Source organism: Sciurus vulgaris (genome assembly GCF_902686455.1).
Source record: "Sciurus vulgaris genome assembly, chromosome: 2".
Taxonomy (NCBI): Eukaryota; Metazoa; Chordata; class Mammalia; order Rodentia; family Sciuridae; genus Sciurus; species Sciurus vulgaris.
This window is the reverse complement of record NC_136462.1, coordinates 172,715,273-172,735,874: the sequence shown is the minus strand read 5'-3', so window position 1 is coordinate 172,735,874 and position 20,602 is coordinate 172,715,273. Positions and strand designations below refer to the sequence as shown.

Sequence of the window (20,602 nt, the reverse complement as noted above, 5' to 3'; positions counted from 1 at the left end):
GCTGTAAGCTAGGGTGCAGAGTGATCCGGATGTGAATTGTGAGCAGGCAGGCAAGACCTGCCTGAGAATGCAAACACCTATTTGGTTCTTACTGGTTATAAATGAAAACTGAACGTTTTCAGTGGTACTTCTGCCATGCTCATATGTTAATATGAAAAACTTGGGTTTTCTTCCCAGTTTGCTTTTATCCCCCATGTTTGTGATTTCAGCATCATAATTAGAAGTTTTCATGGTCCTACATTTATTAATCCAACAGATTGACAAACAAGGCCAGTTGCCTATTTTTGTAAATAAAGTTTTAGTGGAACATAGTCCCACCCAGTATATTTACATATTGTCAGTGATTGCTTTCACTCTACTCATTGAGTAGTTGTGACTGAGACAGGATAGCCTACAAAGCTGAAAATATTTACTTGCTAGCCCTTTAAGAAAAAGTTTGTTGACCCATACTAAATAACAAATGGAGGACCATGAAAGAAGATGGGAGAAGGCAGTGAAAAAGGCCTCTGGAACACTACCCTCTATAAACCTAATAACCTTAGTATTTTTTTTCCTAAGGCCCTAGTTTGAGGCTACTCTCAGGATATGAAACACGACGGCACTTCTTGATGCTTTTGTGGCCATAGAAAGCCCTTTCACAGACAGGTACAGGTGCTTGGTAGGTTACCAGCAGTATTAAGCAGGAACATGCACAACAGTGCATACCGATAGGATTATGAGCAGGGCACCAATTTCTTCTGTGCTCACACATATTAAAGGGGGATAGAGCATCACATTTTACTCCTGGTTATATCTCTCACATACTGTTCATTTTTGTTTGTTCCTTGTTTATAAAATGGACAAATGTAAATATAATTCTTTATATTCAGATTCTTATTTAATCTGGCCCTTTCAGAATTGAACTGAAGAAAATGAAATTTTATCCCATCTTAACATATTTTGTACTGAGCTCTCTCCTTAGTGTCCTTCTTTCAGAGACTTGGCTACACGGGTCTAAAGTTGTCTATTCATTTAAAATACATGTGATGATGATTCTAAAATGGAAAATCATAGTGTGGTGCCTTTTTTTTTTTTTTTCATACTGGAGATTGAACTCAAGGGCACTCAATCACTGAGCCACATCCCCAGCAATATTTTGTATTTTATTTAAAGATAGGTTCTCACTGAATTGCTTATTAACACCTTGCTTTTGCTGAGGCTTGCTTTGAACTCATGATCCTCCTACCTCACCCTCCTGAGCCGCTGGGATTACAGGTGAACCTCACCACACCTCAGCAGTATGGTGCACTTTAAAGGCTATTTCTATCAGAAAATCAATAACATATTTCGTTACTTTGCAGTGCTTTGCAAGTATCCTGTCTTTCTTCCACAAGTACAATTTTTAAAGTATTCTTCTCTTTATAGATTAACTAAGAACTGATAGGAATTTATTTTCTGAAGGAATGTAAATTTTTTTATACTTGTCTTTTTTGTTCCTAAATAAAACAAGTTAAGCAAATTACTTTAAAATAGATCTACTGGATTAATGAATTGTAAGTTAGAATTTATAAGTTGTATTCTGTTTTTCAGCTCACTTTGCCCAGTCATTTTTGGTCATGAAGTAAGTATTTTAGTTCATCTTCACTCAAAAATATAAAGTTGACAATATTTTATAAAAAAAAAAAAAATAGGGCCAAGGACCAAGGGCTCCCTGTGAATTGTAGTCCTGTGGCTGTTGAATGTTTGGGAACCCTCACTTTCTATCAGAATCACCCTTGGAGCTCTGAAAATACTATGGCCAGCCCAAGCCAACTGAGTTAAGAGCCTCGAGGTTAGACTTCCAGTCTCTGTTCATGCATGGCCCTGTAGGGCCGTGCTATGTATAGTGATTCCAAAAAATAGCTACTCATATTTTAATGTGAGTCTTTATTCTCCATGAATTAATGATATGGGAGGCAGACTATAGCCCTTTGTAAGGAAAGGCTGCCTACCAAGTATATTTCATAAGAATGAGTTTCTTAAAAGTAACTATAAGTTAAAGCAGGGACCATAAATATTTTGCAAATTAGACCTTTACTTAGCAATTTATAAGATATATTTTTGATTTTACATGTGTTCAAGCTTCTACTTTTTAAGCATTTATGTTATGGTTTATTTCTAGATTTTATTATAAAAAAGTTCAATCGTGCTTTAAAAAAATCCTCAACATATCAGTGTTGAAGAATACTCTTTTGCTGGTCATCTATATCTTTTTTTATTTGTTTTTTGTTTGTTTTTTTTCTCTTTCACACCTGAGCTTGTTAAAGCAGCTTTGGCATTAGCACTCTTTGGAGGTAGCCAGAAATATGCAGATGACAAAAACAGAATTCCAATTCGAGGAGATCCACACGTCCTTGTTGTTGGGGATCCAGGCTTGGGAAAAAGTCAGATGCTACAGGTAAAATATCAGTTCTTTTAGTGTTTGATCTTTTACTTGTAAAATGTATGAGTCATTGACAAGTGAATTTTCTCAAACCTTGGAGCATGTTCTAGAGGATCAGCTTTGTTCGGTGGCAAAGGTAAGCTGGAGTTTGAGTAGTATATAATGTGTATCTGATCCTGTTTTCAAATTGAATCAGTCTCCTGACATATAGGCTGCTTGTGCAGGTCTGATACTTAAACTAAAATGAAATGAAATGTTAACTACTTCCGTAATATATGTATATGTTTTTTTATCTAGCAATGCTTTACTATTCTTTATTATTGTGATATGTCCTGACCCGTAGGACTGCAACGGGAATCTGGAGGGGGGAGCCAGGATTGGGAGAGACAAGAGACACGAGAAATGGAGACAAGACAAAAGCCTGATCAAGTCTCGTTTATTAGGGGAATAAAGCCAGTTAATATAAAGTACAAAAACCAGTCAGGGGAAAGCGCGCGAAGGGAAGACTAGTCCGTGCGCCAGAGCTCAAATAAGGAAGTGTACTTGGCCAGTCGTGAAGCACCATGCAATCTAGTCTGATGCACCTGGTATTGTCTGACAGTTACGTGTGCAGGAGAGGCACGCCCCGCCAGCATCTGGCAGGCGCCATCTTAGCTCAACATGTGGCGAGGCGGGGGTGTGGCCTGCCAGCTCCAGACAGTGATATGATCTTATATATGAACAGATTAGTTTAGGGGGTAAAGCAGGATCACCAATTCTGTCTTCATAAAAGCACATAAGACACCAAGGTCAGTCGCCATCGTGGACCACCTGACCCCGACACCGAGGTTGGACGCCATCACTGAGCGACTCCGCCTGACCCCCACACCAAGGTCGGACGCCATTGCTGAGCCTGCCTGCCTGCCCCCCCTACTGCTGAGGGACACTGCATTTGCCTCTGAGCTGATTCAGCGCACCCTTGCTGGGGCTCCCCAGCTTCTCTATAAGCTGGTCCAGGCATTTTGAATTATTCCTGAGGGTGTGGCCATCATCATTGGAAGGGCGGCTCCATTCCTGAGATACCTACAGGAGACTGGAGGACCTTTGACAGCATTCAGGATTCAAGAAGAGAAGGTATTGAGAGACTTGGAACCAACTCAGAGCCACCGGGTGAGTCTCTCCCACTGGGTGGCTCCCCGGACAGGGCAGTAGTCCTAGAACGTAGGGAACTTTGTGGAGTACAGTGGCCCAGTGAGACTCCCCTGCTGGAGCTGTGAACCCGGTCAACCGGGAGCATTGCAGAGGAGGGCTGCACAGCGAGAGGCTTCAACCCAGAGTGAGGGTCCAGGCCCAGTGGCAGGACCAGACAGCAGGCAGCATCTCGGAGGAGGGCCACACAGCGAGAGGCTTCGGTGCAGGGTGAGGCTCCCTGGCCCAGGCAGTAGCTCCAATCCCCAGGGAACATAGCAGAGGACAACCGCTCAGTGAGAGAGCCCCTCGCAGGGCCAGGCTCCCCAGCCCAGGCAGTAGGTCTGGACCCCTGGGAACATTACAGAGGAGGGCTGGCCAGTAGTTCTGGACTGAAGGGAACGTCTCAGAGGAGAGCTGCCCAGCGAAATTCCCCGCCAGGTGAGTCTTCCCCACTGGGGTGAGGCTTTCCCACCAGGGCAATATAACAGAGACACAGGCCCAGACTAGACGTGCCCCAGTCCACAGTCTAGAACCCCTTTGACTGACCATCAGTCAACAAGTGGAGGTGCCTCTGCCCACTAGCAGGGAATATACCCCACCTGAAGGCCACCACCTCTACAGGGGCAGCTTCCTTGTGGAGCACTGCATTATGAAGTTCAAATTTCCCAAATTTGAAGAATGAAATGGAAATTCAAATACAAGAGGCTTATAGGACTCCAAATATACAAAATTACAATAGACCCACACCAAGGCACATTATAATGAAATTCCTAACATACAAAATAAAGACAATTTTAAAGGCTGCGAGAGAAAAGAATCAAATTACATTCAGGGGGGAAACCAATAAGAATATCAGCAGATTTTTCAATCCAGACCCTAAAAGCTAGAAGGGCCTGGAACAACATTTTTCAAGCTCTGAAAGAGAATGGATGCCAACCAAGAATCTTATACCCAGCAAAACTTACCTTCAGATTTGATGACGAAATAAAATCCTTCCATGATAAACAAAAGATAAAAGAATTTACATAAAGAAATCTGGCACTACAGAACATTCTCAGCAAAATATTTCATGAGGAAGAGATGAAAAACAACAATGTAAATCAGCAAAGGGAGGAACTACCCTAAAGGAATAGCCAAATAAAGGAGAAACCAAGTCATGTCAAAAAAACAAAAATGAGCCAAATGACTGGGAATACAAATCATATCCCAATAATAACCCTGAATGTTAATGGCTGAACTCATCAGTCAAAAGACATAGGCTGGCAGAATGGATTAAAAAGAAACATCCAACAATATGCTGCCTGCAAGAGACTCAGCTCATAGAAAGAGATACCCACAGACTAAAGGTGAAAGGATGGGAAAAAACATACCATGCACATGAATTCAGCAAAAAAGCCAGAGTATTCATCCTCATATCAGATAATGTGGACTTCAAACGCAAGGTAGAAGAGATAAAGGAGATAAAGAAGGACATTTCATACTGCTTTAGGGATGCACAAATCAGCAAGACATAACAATCATCAATATCGATGCTCCAAACAGTGGCCCATCCATGTACGTCAAACAAATCCTTCTCAATTCCAGGAATCAAATAGACCACAACACAATAATACTAGGTGATTTTAACATACCTCTGTCATCACTGGACAGATCTTCCAAATAAAAATTGAACAAAGAAACCATAGATCTCAATAACACAATCAATAACTTAGACTTAATGCACATATATAGAATATACCATCCAATAAAGAGTGGATATACTTTCTTCTCCAGCAGCACATGGATCCTTCTCTAAAATAGACCATATTTTATGCCACAAAGCTACTGTGTAGCAAATACAAGAAGATAGAGGTACTACCTTGTATTCTATCAGAGCATAATCGATTGAAATTAGAAATAAATAACAGAATAAAAAAACAAACTACTCCAACACATGGAGATGAAATAATACACTATTATATGATGAATGGATAACAAGACATCAAGAGGGAAGTAAAAAAATTCTTAGAGGTAAACGAGAACAAAGATACATCATATCAAAATCTCTGGGACACTATAAAAGCAATACTTTTCATGGAGTACATTCAATAAAAGAAGAAAAAACAACAAATAAATGAATTAACACTACAGCTCAAAGCCCTAGAAAAAGAAGAACAGACCAACACCAAAACTAGTACAAGACAGGAAATAGTTATAATCAGAGCTGAAATCAGTGAAATTGAAACAAAAGAAACAATAGAAAAATATTGACAAATAGTTGGTTCTTTGAAAAAATGAACAAAATTGATAAAACCTTAGCCACACTAACAAAGAGAAGAGAGAAAACTCAAATTACTAAAATTGTAAATGAACAAGGAAATACCACAACATACACGAGTGAAGTACAAAACATAATTAGAGCTATTTTGAAAATTATACTCCAACAAAATAGAAAATCTCAAAGACATCAACAGGTTTCTAGAGACATATGAATTACCTAAACTGAACCAGGAGGACATACTCAATTTAAATAGATCAGTTTCAAGTAATGAAATAGAAGAAGTCATCAAGAGCCTACCAACAAAGAAAAGTACGGGATCAGATGGGTTCTCAGCCGAGTTCTACAAAACCTTTAAAGAAGAGCTCATTCCAATACTTCTCAATGTATTCCATGAAATAGAAGAGGAGGGATCCCTCCCAAACTCATTCTATGAAGCCAATATCACCCTGATACCTAAACCAGAGACACACTGAGGAAAGAAAATGTCAGACCAATATCCTTAATAAACATTGATGCAAAAATTCTCAACAAAATCTTAGCAAATCGCATACAAAAATATATTTAAAAGATAGTGCACCATGATCAAGTAGGTTTTAGCCTAGGCATGCAAGGTTGGTTCAACATCTGGAAATCAATAAATGTAATTCACCATATCAACAGACTAAAAGTTAAGAATCACATGATTATTTCAATAGATGCAGAAAAAGCATTTGATAAAGTACAGCATCCCTTCATGCTCAAAACACTAGAAAAAATAGGGATAGTGGGAACATTCCTTTACATTGTAAAGACCATCTATGCTAAGCCTACGACCAGCATTATTCTAAATGGTGAAAAACTGAAAGCATTCCCCCTGAAAACTAACAAGGCAGGGATGCCCTCTTTCACCACTTCTAGTCAACGTCGTTCTTGAGACTCTAGCCAGAGCAATTAGACAAACCAAAGAAATTAAAGGGATACGAATTGGAAAAGAGGAACTCAAACTATCCCTGTTCGCTGATGACATGATTATATATTTAGAGGAACCAGGAAATTCCACCAGAAAACTTTTAGAACTCATAAGTGAATTCAGTAAAGTAGCAGGATATAAGATCAATGCTCATTAATCTAATGCATTTTTATACATAAGTGATGAATCCTCAGAAAGAAAAGTTAGGAAAACTACCTCATTCACAATAGCCTCGATAAAAGTAAAATACTTGGGAATCAACCTAACAAAAGAGGTTAAAGACCTCTACAATGAGAACTATAGAACACTAAAGAAAGAAATTAAAGAAAACCTTAGAAGATGGAAAGATCTCCCATGTTCTTGGATAGGCAGAATTAATATTGTCAAAATGGCCAGACTACCAAAAATGCTATACAGATTCAATGCAATTCCAATTAAAATCCCAATGATGTTTCTTACAGAAATAGAGCAAGCAATCATGAAATTCATCTGGAAGAATAAGAAACCCAGAACAGCTAAAGCAATCCTTAGCAGGAAGAGTGAAGCAGGGGGTATCGCAATCTTCAACTATACTACAAAGCAGTAGTAACAAAAAACGGCATGGTATTGGTACCAAAATAGACAGGTAGATCAATGGTACCGAATAGAGGACATGGACACAAACCCAAATAAATACAATTTTCTCATACTAGACAAAGATGCCAAAATATGCAATGGAGAAAAGATAGCCTCTTCAACAAATGGTGCTGGGAAAACTGGAAATCCATATGCAGTAGAATGAAACTAAACCCCTGCACAAAATTCAACTCAAAATGGATCAGGGATCTTGGAATCAGACCAGAGACCCTGCGTCTTATAGACGAAAAAGTAGTCCAAATCTTCTACATGTCAGCTTAGGATCAGACTTCCTTAACAGGACTCTCATAGCACAAGAAATAAAAGCAAGAATCAATAACTGGGATAGATTCAAACTAAAGAGCTTTCTCTGAGCAAAGGAAACTATCAGCAATGTGAAGAGAGAGCCTACAGAGTGGGAGAAAATCTTTGCCACTCATACTTCAGATAGAGCACTGGTTTCCAGAATCTATAAGGAACTCAAAAAACTCTACACCAGGAATACAAAAATCCCAGTCTAGAATGGCGATTATCAAGAACACAAGCAACAATAGGTGTTGGTGAGGATGTAGGGAAAAAGGTACACTCATACATTGCTGGTGGGGTTACAAATTAGTGCAGCCACTCTGGAAAGCAGTATGGAGATTTCTCAGAAAGCTTGGAATGGAACCACCATTTGACCCAGCTATCCCACTCCTTGGCCTATACCCAAAGGACTTAAAATCAGCATACTACAGAGATACAGCCACATCAATGTTCATAGCTGCTCAATTCACCATAGCCAGATTGTGGAACCAACCTAGATGCCCTTTAGTTGATGAATGGATAAAGAAACTGTGGCATATATATACAATGGAATATTACTCCGCCATGAAGAATGATAAAATTATGGCATTTGCAGGCAAATGGATGAAATTGGAGAATATCATGCTAAGTGAGATAAGCCAATCTCAAAAAACTAAAGGACGAATGATCTCGCTGATAAGTGGATGAGGACATATAATGGGGGGTAGGAGGGGTTAACGTTAGGGTTAGGGTTAGGTTTAGGGTTAGGGATAAGGAGGGTGGTAAGAATGGATGAAGGAAGGACTGTATAGAGGGAAAAGAGGGGTGGGAGGGGTGGGGGGAAGGGAAAAAATAACAAAATGAATCAAACAACATTGCCCTATGTAAATTTATGATTTTTAATTTAAAAAATTTAAAAAGTAAATAAATAAAATAAATAAATAAAACTATAAAAAAAAAAATCCCAGTCAACAAATGGGCTAAGGAAATGAAGGGACACTTTACAGAAGATGATCTGCAAGCAATCAACAGATATGTGAAAAAATGTCTAACATCTCTAGTAATGAAAGAAATGCAAATGAAAGATCCTATCTCAACCCAAGTAGAATGGCGATCATCAAGAATATAAGCAACAATAGGTGTTGGCAAGGATGTGGGGAAAAAAATATACTCACACATTGCTGGTGGGATTGCAAATTAGTGCATCCACTCTGGAAAGCAGTGTGGAGATTCCTTAGAAAACTTGGAATGTAACCACCATTTGACCAGCTATCCCACTCCTTGGCCTATACCCAAACGACTTAAAATCAGCATACTACAGAGATAACAGCCACATCAATGTTCGTAGCTGCTCAATTCACAATAGCCAGATTTTGGAAGCAATCTAGATGCCCTTCAATTGATGGATAGATAAAGAAACTGTGGTGTGTATATATATACAATGGAATATTACTCAGCCATAAAGAACAATAAAATTATGGTATTTGCAGACAAATGGATAAAACTGGAGAATATCATGCTGAGATAAGTCAATGTCAAAAAGCCAAAGGATGAATGATCTCGCTGATAAGTGGATGATGACACATAATGGGGGGTGGAGGGGGGCAAGAATGGAAGAAGGAGGGACTGTATAGAGGGAAAAGAGGAGTGGGAGAGGTGGGGGGAAGGAAAAAATAACAGAATGAATCCAAACTATTACCCTATGTAAATGTATGATTACACAAATGGTATGCCTCTACTTCATGTACAAACAGAGAAACAAGATGTATCTCATTTGTTTACAATAAAAATAAGTTTAAAAAAGCACATAAACATTGTATTGGACTTTAAGAACAATCTGATAGAGGTAAGGGATCTGTCTGTATACTTCTTCATGTTTCTCCCTGAATGCAAAGCAAAGCAACTTCTGTGTGACCAGTCAGTTGTTGGTCACCGAGAAGATTTTGCCCAGTGTTATTTCCCTCTTGAGTTTGTGATGGCTTCAGCAGGTGCTGTTTGTTGGAGTGCTTGTGGTTTCCTCAGAGTGGTACCTGGTAAGCCAGCCATACTGGTTTAATTCAGAATGCCCGGGACTCCCTTCTTCTCTGCCCAATGGGGAAAATGTGGCCAGACCAAGGGCTCCCTGTGAATTGTAGTCCTGTGGCTGCTGAATGTTTGGGAACCCTCACATTCCATCAGAATCACCCTTGGAGCTCTGAAAATAGTGTGGCCAGCTCAATCCAATTGAATTAAGAGCCTTGAGGTTAGAGGTCCAGTCTCTGTTCATGCGTGGCCCTACGTAGTGATTCCAATATGTGGCCAGAATGAAGAGCAACTTGGATCTTGCCATTGCATTGTAAATCCCATGTCCCTCAGGTGTGAGTCATCCTTTATTCCCTGTGCTTGAATATGAAACCAATCATCATTTGAATTCCACTGAAGCATTGCATCCATATTTGATTCCTTTTGATCAATTAAGCCTACTTTAAAAAAAAATCTATTCTGAGCCCTTGTCAAAGCATGACAGTGGAGGCACAATACACAACTGTGTAGTGGTAGGTGAGACAAAGTTCATAATAAAAATGAAAGCAGGACAGTTAACCCAAATATGCAGGAGAAGGTATGTGTGGGGATTTGCATTGTTATAACTTTCTTTTCTGTCTTTGTACTTGTGTGCGTTTTGTGGGGAGGAGTGAGGGAGAAATGCCTCTTAGAAGATAAATGCTTCCAAATACATTTAAGGGTACTGAAAAAAATTTTAATACCAAGAAGTGGCATTGTGGGCCACTCAGCTCAGTTGGTAGAGTGCCTTGCAAGCACAAGGCCCTGGGTTCAATCCCCAGCACTGCAAAAAAAAAAAAAAAAAAAAAGTGGCATTGTTAATTTTTCTTGATGTTTAGAACTGGAATAAATGCTTTTATGACTCTTCACTCATTTTTAAAATATAAGCTGTAATATTAATGGAAATTAAGCATTGTAAACAAAGGAAGATATTGCATATATCTTCACTAAGCCAGGATTTTAAGAATTAGGCTAACACTAACAGTTAAGAGCTGTTTACATTTTAAAATTTATTTTCCTCTATTTAGTAAACCACCTCACTCTCAAGAGTATTGTAAGATTTCTCAAAAAGATTAAAAATATGGAGTTACCAGTAACAAAAATAATGATACTGTTTATTGAGCCAGCATCATAGGATCTTTTGGGGTGTGCACTGCCTAAGTCTAGAGCATACCACTGAAAAAGATAACGGGATCCCATCAGTGTACACAACTGTGATGCAGGGGGAAAGATGTGAATGTCATCCCCTGGAGTCAAGGAGTGCACATTCATACACCGTGGCTTTGAGTTTGGTGCTTATGATGTGCTAGGTACTAGGTTAAGTGCCTTTCATGCACAATTTCATTTATTCATTTATTCCTCAGGGCAATATTGTGATAGAACATTAAGTTGAGATTTGGTGAGATCCAAGAGCTACATAGCTGGTATGTAGTGGATCCAGGATTTTAATGGGTCTGCCTGGCTCCAGATATTGGTGCCTTTAACTCTGCTATTTATTCTTCTGACATACCAAAACTTGTCTTGTGAACACATGTGGAGCAATTTTATTATTTGTTCTTGATTCTGAAGCATTGAGCTTTCAGAATTAAAATTTGTACTCAGAATTTATGATTTAAACTTGAAAAATCAGAATAAAATGGAATTATGTTGAACATTCACATGATCACAAACTCTAGAATCAGATTGTCTGGGTTTGATGGAATCCTGGTTTCCCACCTTCATAGCTATGTAGTTCTTCACTCACCCACTATAAGCCTTGCTTCCTACATCAGTAAATAGGAATAATACCTTCCCCTTCATGGTGGTAAGATTGTATAGTAAACTCTTATAAGAATTCTGGGCATGTAGCTAACATTTGTGAGCAATGATTTTTAGCTATCATTTCCCTTTTACATTGAATGATTCCTTTATACTTTTTGTTTCATAGGCAGTATGCAATGTTGCACCACGTGGTGTGTATGTCTGTGGTAACACTACGACCACCTCTGGTCTGACTGTAACCCTTTCAAAAGATAGTTCCTCTGGTGATTTTGCTTTGGAAGCTGGGGCTCTGGTACTTGGTGATCAAGGTGAGAAATCAAAGGGGATACTAATCAATACTTCTTTTTGTTGTTGTTCTTTTTAGATACACATGACAATAGAGTGTATTTTGACGTATTATACACACATAAGAAGTATAACTTCCTATTCTTGTGGTTGTACATGATATGGAGTTACACTAGTCATGTATCCAGAAGAACATAGGAAAGTTATGTCTGATTCATTCTGCGGTCTTTCCTATTCCCTCCCACTAATCAATAATTCTGTTATAAGCCTTTTCTTTTTTCAATCAGTCACTTTACATTTGGTCCAAAAGGCGTTTGGATAGCATTGTCTTAACCAGTGAGTTGCCAATGAATGGCAGAATTCATAATTGAAAATGGGGCTGGGGATATAGCTCAGTTGGTAGAGTGCTTGCCTCGTAAGCACAAGGCCCTAGGTTCAATCCCCAGCACCGCAAAAAAAAAAAAAAAAAAAAAAAAAAAAAAAAAAAAAATTGAAAATGTACTTATAATTTATACTACAGAATTAAAACCTGTACTAAGTCATTCATCATCAGAATCTTATAGCACATACATACTATTATATATAAAAATTAAATAATCAGATAAAATTTGTATTGCTCACTACGCTTCCCATTTCATACCACCCCTCACATTTATGATCATTTGTTTCAAATCTGTTTTGGAGCTTGTATGCTCTCTGTGGAGTAGGATTTGGATATCTTGTTGATTGCCTGTTCGCATTGATTAGTATTTAGGTTCTCAGTTAATACATGTTGAATAATTAGCTCAAAATAGTTCTGGTTACCTTGAAACTCAAAAATGTGGATGTCATCCTATGCTAAAAAGAGACTTACCATGAAAGATTAGAGATCTTCCTTTAGAATCAATAGTTTTACTATATTTCAATCCATCTCTTTAGGGTTTTTCCAGGATTTGGGTGACAATTTATAAGAAATCCAGTGGGACTCCACAAGAAAGGATCCTTACACATTGGATTTTAGTACTTACATTTTTCTTTGTGATGCCTTAACCTTATTGGAAAAACATGTTCCTTATGCATGTATCAGAAAGTGTCCAGATCCCAGTCCAGTTGAGAATATTTCTTTCATTTTGCAAATGATCTCCATTATTTCTTTTTTTATATACCTTTATTTATTTATTTCATGTGGTGCTGAGGATCAAACCCAGTTCTTCACACATGTGAAGCAAGTGCTCCACCACTAAGCTACGACCCCATTATTTCTAAGTTCAATATTGTCAGCCACATTTGACACAGCAGAATACTCCTCCCTTTTGAAACACTTGAAACTGGTTTCTAGGCCACTGCACTTCGCTAGGTTTTTTCTTACTTCACTTGCTGTTTCTTCTCAGTCTTTAATGCATCTTCATCTCCTCAGCCTTTTAACTAGTAGGTATTTCAGATACTTAGTTCTTGAACCTTGTGTCTTCCAGGTCTATACTTAGTTTCTTGGAGGTCTTGAACTTAGTTTCGTAGCTTTGTTTACCTACTTGTCTGCTAAAAATTCCCAAATTTATAATCTTTTCTCCTTTGAACTCCAGGCACATATTTTTATATATATAGTATCTCCACCAATTTCTCATACCTAATATGTCTAAAGCCAAAATCCTGACCTTGCCTTTCAAACCTGTTCCACATCAGTCAATAACAACTCCAGTTTTATTTGCTTAAATCAGGAAACATGGAGCCATCCTTGACTTGTTTTTCATAGACACATACCTAACCTGTCAGTAAATCCCGTTCCTTTACTTTTAAAATCTGTCTAGTATCTACTTCTTCACTGTTCCTACTCTGGTCCATGACATCATCATTTCTCACATGGATTATTACAAGGATCTTCAAATTAGTATGCCTTTGACGACTTTACCTCTTTCTACTGTTTTTAACAAGTAATCTCACAAAAACTTGGGTTATGTTATTCTTTTGCTCAGCTCTCTCCAGTAGCTGCCCATCTTGATCAGAGTGAAAGCCAGAGTCATGAGGGTGGCCAAGTGCCATTCACATTCTGGCCATTCATCACCTCTTCTGCCTCATTACCTACTGCTTCCCTATTGTGTCCTCCTCTCTAGCTATACTGGCCTCCTTGCTGTACCTTAAACATCATCAGAGTTCTAGGTACACCACATTCCTGCATCAGGGCCTTTTGTACTTGTTATTAATGTATTCCAGGTATGTCTGCAAGGGTTGTTCCCTTTCCTACTTCATGTTTTTGCTCAAGTGTTCTGCCCCAGCAAGTCTTTCTCTAAACACATTTTAAGTAGTCATAGCATCCTTCGCACTGCTGCTACCTTAGCAGTCCCTATTCTCCTTACACTACTTTTTCTTTCCATAGTGCCTACCACTTTCCATATGATTTACATTTTTAATTGTTTGCCTCCCATCAATTGAGTATAATATAAGCTTCATAAGGGCAGGAAATTTTGTCTTTTTAGTAGTATATCCTGCATGCCAAGAATATAGTACTGGTATATAGAAGGTATTCAATAAGTATTTATTGAATTAATAAACTCAAAAACCATTTACCTGGTTATAATAAAGCACATCAGAAGTGAATGTATTTTTGCTGAAATACCAGGTGAAGAAAATATGCAAATGAAAAGGGTACTTATTATTAAACCAGAAAACTTTTTGCTAATTAGAAGGTGATTAATTGAAGGTGATTTGGAGGTTTAGCTATACAGGCAGCTGATGGAATTTGGAATTTAAAATGCAGAATGTGAATAGCCAGTGCCATAAGCTTAGTACTGGGATGGTGACCATAGCACTGTCAAAATAAAAAGAAATTTTACAAATACAAAGGTAAGGTCAGTGAAGACTGGATTCTAGAAACAAACATAGGGTCCTACTAAGATCTTTACAGAAGACTTTGAGGGAATAAAAGATGTAGTGAAGCTGTATAACACTTTCCTTGTTTAGCATCTAATGACAACAAAACGTTAAATTTCATAATTTAACATTTGAATAGGGAAATGAGTGTAAGATAGTCAAAGATTAATGCTTTAAAATCAGAGGTCAACAAACTTCAGTCTAGATCAAGCTCAGCCTGCAGCCTGTTCAAACATAATACACAAGCTTAAACTGGTTTTTATGTTTTTAAAGGGTTGTAAAGAACAAACAAACTCAAGAATATGCAAGAGTGTAGTATCCTGCAAAACTGGAATATATACTACTGTTTCTTTATAGAATAAGTTTGTTGTCTCTTGCTTTATACTCTGCAAAGTAGCAGCCAGATAAAGAAGTAGCTTTGACTTTGTTTTTACCCTATCCCCACCTCTGAGGAAGAGTACTAATCATTTTGAGAATTTCTAATAACATCATTGATTCCAGAGAGGTGTGGGCAGATAGAGCAATGGGCAACACATGGGAAAGTTGAGATAAAGCCTTCACATGTCCCACTGCCAGGATCAAGGAACAAACCATAGGGAAGCCTCCCCATCACCCAGAGTGCCATACTGAACAGCCGAGAGAGGCTAATGTACAGGGATCTTCTGTTGTGAGTATAGATGCATTCTCAACAGAGAGGGGTGAACCCTTTCAAAAGAGATCAGTAAGAAAGGTGACACAAAGTCCAACAAAGCCCCTTTGCTTCCTCTTCCAAATGCTTGGGTTACTTTCTCTTCTAATTAGTTTTGAACAGGTTGGATGAAATATATGAAAGAGGAAAACAGATTTAAGTATTGCAGAAGTGAGAAAAAGGTAAGAGTAGCTTGCAAATTGTAGCTGGAAAGGAAAAAATGGATCAAAATTACAGCAGGAAAAGAGTGTTGATGAAAATTCATACACATTGTGTTAAAGAAAATAGATTTGGACAGTACAGTCATCATTAAACATTAAGAATTTTATGATCTGCTTCCTCCTTCTATGATAGCAGCTGTATGTCTTTTTAATTTGTAAAGCTCACATGTATGCTTGGGAAACTAACCTATTCCGATGGAAATCAGTATCATGGCCACCTCTGGAGTGGGGACTGACTGGGAGGGAGCTCAAAAGAATTTAGGACTGATGAAAATATCTGAAAATCTTGCTCTAGGTGATGGGTACTGGGATCTACACATTTGACAAAATTCTGCATTTTGTACACTTGATATTTGTGAATCGGACTGTATATAGAATGTATGTTTAAACTATACCTCCATAAAAACTTCTAGTATCTATCAGGCTTGGTGGCCCATGCCTGTAATCTCAGCGGCATGGGAGAGCAAGATAGGCAGAATGGCAGCTATGCAGAAATAAGAAAAAAATTACCATGTACAAGTTGGTTCTAGAAATAAGCACAGTGCCCAGTCTAGACAAAATTGTAATCCAAGGAACAAATGAAAATTCTTGAATTTTTCAAGAGTTTAATAAGTACATGAATTTAATGAAATAAAGCAAGGGAAGGATATGGTAAGGACACTATAGATAGCAAGTTGATGACTAGCAATATAATTATTAAAGTAGCATATAACACTAACCCTGCCAAAGAAATGATTAAAGGTACAGGGGGAAGGTTTAAGATACTCTCAGTGAATGCAGAAGAAAAGAGCAGTTTAAAATAATAAGAAGGGCAATTATAGAGACAGAAAACAAAGGACATTTGACATAAAAGATAGTTGACTCTATGAAGTAGAGAACCAAGTTAATGGAACCAGAAGCAGATTCTTGGACATAAGAACATCTTAAAATTTATACAGAAGTCTAATCAGCAGTTATTTCTTATAGAACCTCTTAGTTAACAAAGTTTACTTGGATATAGAGTGGATATGTGTGAGGTTAACCCATAGCAAAGCCCTTCATATATGATCCCTTAACAGCTAACCTAACCGGTATGGGGAGATGGGAAGAAAATATTATAAGGTGATGTTAGAAGGTTTTCATTATCTTGTGGTTTATATAACATCCCTGCCCTAGCACATAAAATGCCTTCAGTCAGTGGGGATGCTTTGTGTTAGGTTTAGTTAGGTTAAATGATTCCCTGCAAGTGTATGGTTAGAACCTGGTATTGCTAACAACTATGCTTGAGTTTTCAGTCTGGAGAGCCCATACTCTTCCTCCCAAATTGTGCTATTCCACTTTCCCTAACAAGATCTGGTTCAAATACTACTTTTTTCTTGAAACTTTTCCAGATTTCCTTCTTCTTTTAACCACTTCCCACTCCAGAAAACTCATCTTATATAATTGTGCACATCTCATAGGATTTTTAAAGTATTCTTCTTAAATTGTATGTATCTTATCTATGTGAGTTTAAGTGCTTAACCATTTTGGTTCATGTTCATGTCTTCTTCAGTTTTGCAACTCTCACAGCATAATTCCTTGTTTATATAAAGTGGTGAATGAATAAAATGTTACACAAAACTTAGTTAAATAAGACAAGTATATTAGTTGCTATAAAGCAAATAGTAATTTTCCAGTGTAGTACATTTTATAATTTTAACTGCCAGGAACAAATGGAAATAATTCTTTTTGTTTATCTTATAAAATTTGCAACTTAACCAAAGAAAAATATTTTTATCCATGTTATTCTACTGTGATTGTAGGCATTTGTGGAATAGATGAATTTGATAAGATGGGAAACCAACATCAAGCCTTGTTAGAAGCCATGGAACAGCAAAGTATTAGCCTTGCTAAAGCTGGTGTGGTTTGTAGCCTTCCTGCAAGAACTTCCATTATTGCTGCTGCAAATCCAGTTGGGGGCCACTACAATAAAGCCAAAACAGTTTCTGAGAATTTGAAGTAAGTTTCTTCAAATATTTATACCTTTAAGATAGTGAACCCTAATAAACCAATAGAAACATAACTGAGAATGTAAATAGATAGTTCACAGAAGTTAAAAGTTCCAATACACAAAAACGTGCTTGAATATTGCAGATTAAAACAGTGAAGTACCATTGACATACCACAGTCATTTTTGGCAAAGGAGTGGGGAAATGGGTTCTCATATACACCATTAGTATTTTAAGGGATGACTTTCTATGTTTATCATAATGTTTTAAATGCACAATCCCATTTGTTTCAGCCTTTTTACTTGAGTCTTCGTCACAGAAAAAGAGCATAAAGATATGTTTGTAAGGTGGCTACTGAAGCATTGTTTAATCACTGGGAAACAACCTAAAACTAGATTAAGATTGTACAGTAGAGAGTAGTAATTTTAAGAATAAAAGTGATTTTGAATGTACTGATAGAAAAGCCTATTTGTACTTCGTTATTGAGTAGACCATGTTACATACTTACATATATAGTGTGATCCCACTTTAAAAAAAAAAAAAGTTTATATCTTAAGTTTGTACTTTTCTACTTAGTTTTGAACTTGTTGGATGACATATATGGAAAGAGGAAAACATTTAAGTATTGCAGAAATGAGAAAAAGACAACAGAACCTCATATAAAAATATTAGAACCTTAAGTCTAGTAAGGACAGAAAGCTAATTTCCTAATTTTTTAAAATTTTATTTACTTATTCATGTTTTTGAGATGAAGATCTCACTTTGTGGCCCATAGTGGTCTTACCGTGTGGCCCAGGCTGGTCTCAAACTCATGGGTTCAAGTGAACCTTCTGCATTAACCTCCCCAATAGCTGGGCCTGTACCATCACACCTGCTAACTTCCTAATATTTAATAATTTAAACTCAATATAAAAATAGTCTTTGATACATCATTAAATACACAATCGTACTTGAGGATTTGGGCTTTTTCCATACTACCACCATCAAAATAGTCAATCTATTGGTAGGTTTTCTTTAGTAAAGTAACAAAGTGATGTATTTTAAAAATCAGAAAAATGCTGTTGAATAAAAATCCAGGAGACTTGGACTCTGATTTTAGTAGTCTCATAGATCTGTTTTGGTCCCTTCTTCACATTGTTTAGTAACTCCAGAATTCATTTCTCTTGTCTTAAATAGAGAAGTTACCCAGATTGATGAGTTCAGAGATGATGACTAAATAGAACATTGCATCTTTACTCTAGTGACTAACAGACATGATAACCTTTGAAGAAAAAGTAGGTTTTTGCTTCTATATGAGACAAATGCTTTGAGAACCTCAATGTTTTGGTTAGGAAAAAGACATAAAAACTTAAGACTCCTCAATTAAGTACAGCCTGTGATAGAAAATGTAACATTGCCAGTTAGTGATAATAAAACATAAAGAAGTGATTTTAAGGATATGGAAAGGGCAGTGTATCCTCAGCCTACCAAGGTTAGATCATCTAAGTCTTGTGCACATATTGAAGGTTGTAGTAGGTAGATATATTGAATCCAAAGAGCTATTTACTGATATCTTTAAGCTAAGGCTTGATTTAAGTTCTGTACAGAACTTGGGTAGTAAACAAGTAAGTAAATAGTTTTCTAGATTTTCTGATTATTTTGATTCCAATCATTGTTTCTTCTTTCTTTCATGCTTCTTAGAATGGGGAGTGCCCTACTATCCAGATTCGATTTGGTCTTTATCCTGTTAGATACTCCAAATGAGCAGCACGATCACTTACTCTCTGAACATGTAATTGCAATAAGAGCTGGCAAGCAGAGAACTATTAGCAGTGCCACAGTAGCTCGTATGAATAGTCAAGATTCAAATACTTCTGTACTTGAAGTGGTATCTGAGAAACCATTATCAGAAAGACTAAAGGTATACATGTTTTTCCTTAATCCTTCAGTTTGGTTTGAAAGTTTAGTGTGTGACAGAAGCTGGGGATGTGGTACTCTTATGGGACCTGGGTTCAATTCCCAGCAACCGAAAAGAGAAAAAAAGTTCAGTGTTTGGTTTATGATACAGCAATAATATATAAACTTTCATACAATGATACTAGAGTTCATGTAAACTTTGAAATCATCTATATCAATGAGAATGAGAACTACAAATATAGTATTTGGTTTATTTAGAATTACATATTTTAGAATTATATATTTCTAAAGTTACTTTACCAGGAAGATTTTTTTTGCTGCTTATTCTGTAATCTTGGGCCTCTCTCTATCATGTTTAGTTGGTTCCTGGAGAAACAATAGATCCAATTCCCCACCAGCTATTGAGAAAGTACATTGGCTATGCTCGACAGTATGTCTGCCCAAGGCTGTCCACAGAAGCTGCTCAAGTTCTTCAAGATTTCTACCTGGAGCTTCGGAAACAGAGCCAGCGGTTAAATAGCTCACCAATCACTACCAGGCAGCTGGAATCTTTGATTCGTCTAACAGAGGTTTGTTAATTTTACATTCATTGTGTATGTTGTGTGGTTTTTTGTTGTTGTTGTTTTGTTTTGGTTTTTTTTGGGGGGGCAAGAAGAAGGTAGATATGATTTCACTTTTGATCAGTTTTCTGCACAGTTGACTTGGTTTTTCTTCCTATGGAGAGATGTTAAAAAATGGTGATAAAAGTGTCTAAAAAGATTTGGTCATAACTGTTAACATGTCCACATAAATTTCTTTCTAGGCACAAGACCAGTTATTTACTATTTAACTTTTATTTTCTTTTAATGGCACTTAGGAGATTCCTAAAGTGTCTGAAAAGTGGTTAGGTAAACTTGGATTCTGGGATTCCTGTGTTGGGTATACGTAACAATGTGTAATTCTGATTTTTCATATTACAACCTGTCTCTCTCAAAAGTCAGTTGTTATGTACAATGAATAAATAAGTTAGACATAGTATACCTGCTCAAACAATGGTAAACATATTTATCTTCTGTTATCTTCAAATTGTTGTTTCTCTTTCAAAGGCACGAGCAAGGTTGGAATTAAGAGAGGAAGCAACCAAAGAAGATGCTGAAGATATAGTTGAAATTATGAAATATAGGTAAGATTCAAATTTTAAATTTTAAATTTTTAAATGAAATGGCAGTTATCTTACTTTC

General features: G+C 37.3%; 1 protein-coding gene across 3 annotated transcripts in view; it reads left to right on the top strand.

The window, feature by feature from the left end:
- MCM8 (minichromosome maintenance 8 homologous recombination repair factor) overlaps positions 1 to 20,602 on the top strand; it is a 43,247-nt gene that overhangs the window by 17,665 nt on the left and 4,980 nt on the right. For all 3 annotated transcript variants that reach the window (XM_079129083.1, XM_079129082.1, XM_079129084.1), the window contains exons 11-17: positions 1,570 to 1,600; positions 2,276 to 2,416; positions 11,648 to 11,789; positions 17,301 to 17,496; positions 19,167 to 19,386; positions 19,742 to 19,951; positions 20,468 to 20,544. In XM_079129083.1, the coding sequence (XP_078985209.1) occupies positions 1,570 to 1,600; positions 2,276 to 2,416; positions 11,648 to 11,789; positions 17,301 to 17,496; positions 19,167 to 19,386; positions 19,742 to 19,951; positions 20,468 to 20,544 (1,017 nt within the window). The remainder of the gene's footprint in view (positions 1 to 1,569; positions 1,601 to 2,275; positions 2,417 to 11,647; positions 11,790 to 17,300; positions 17,497 to 19,166; positions 19,387 to 19,741; positions 19,952 to 20,467; positions 20,545 to 20,602) is intronic.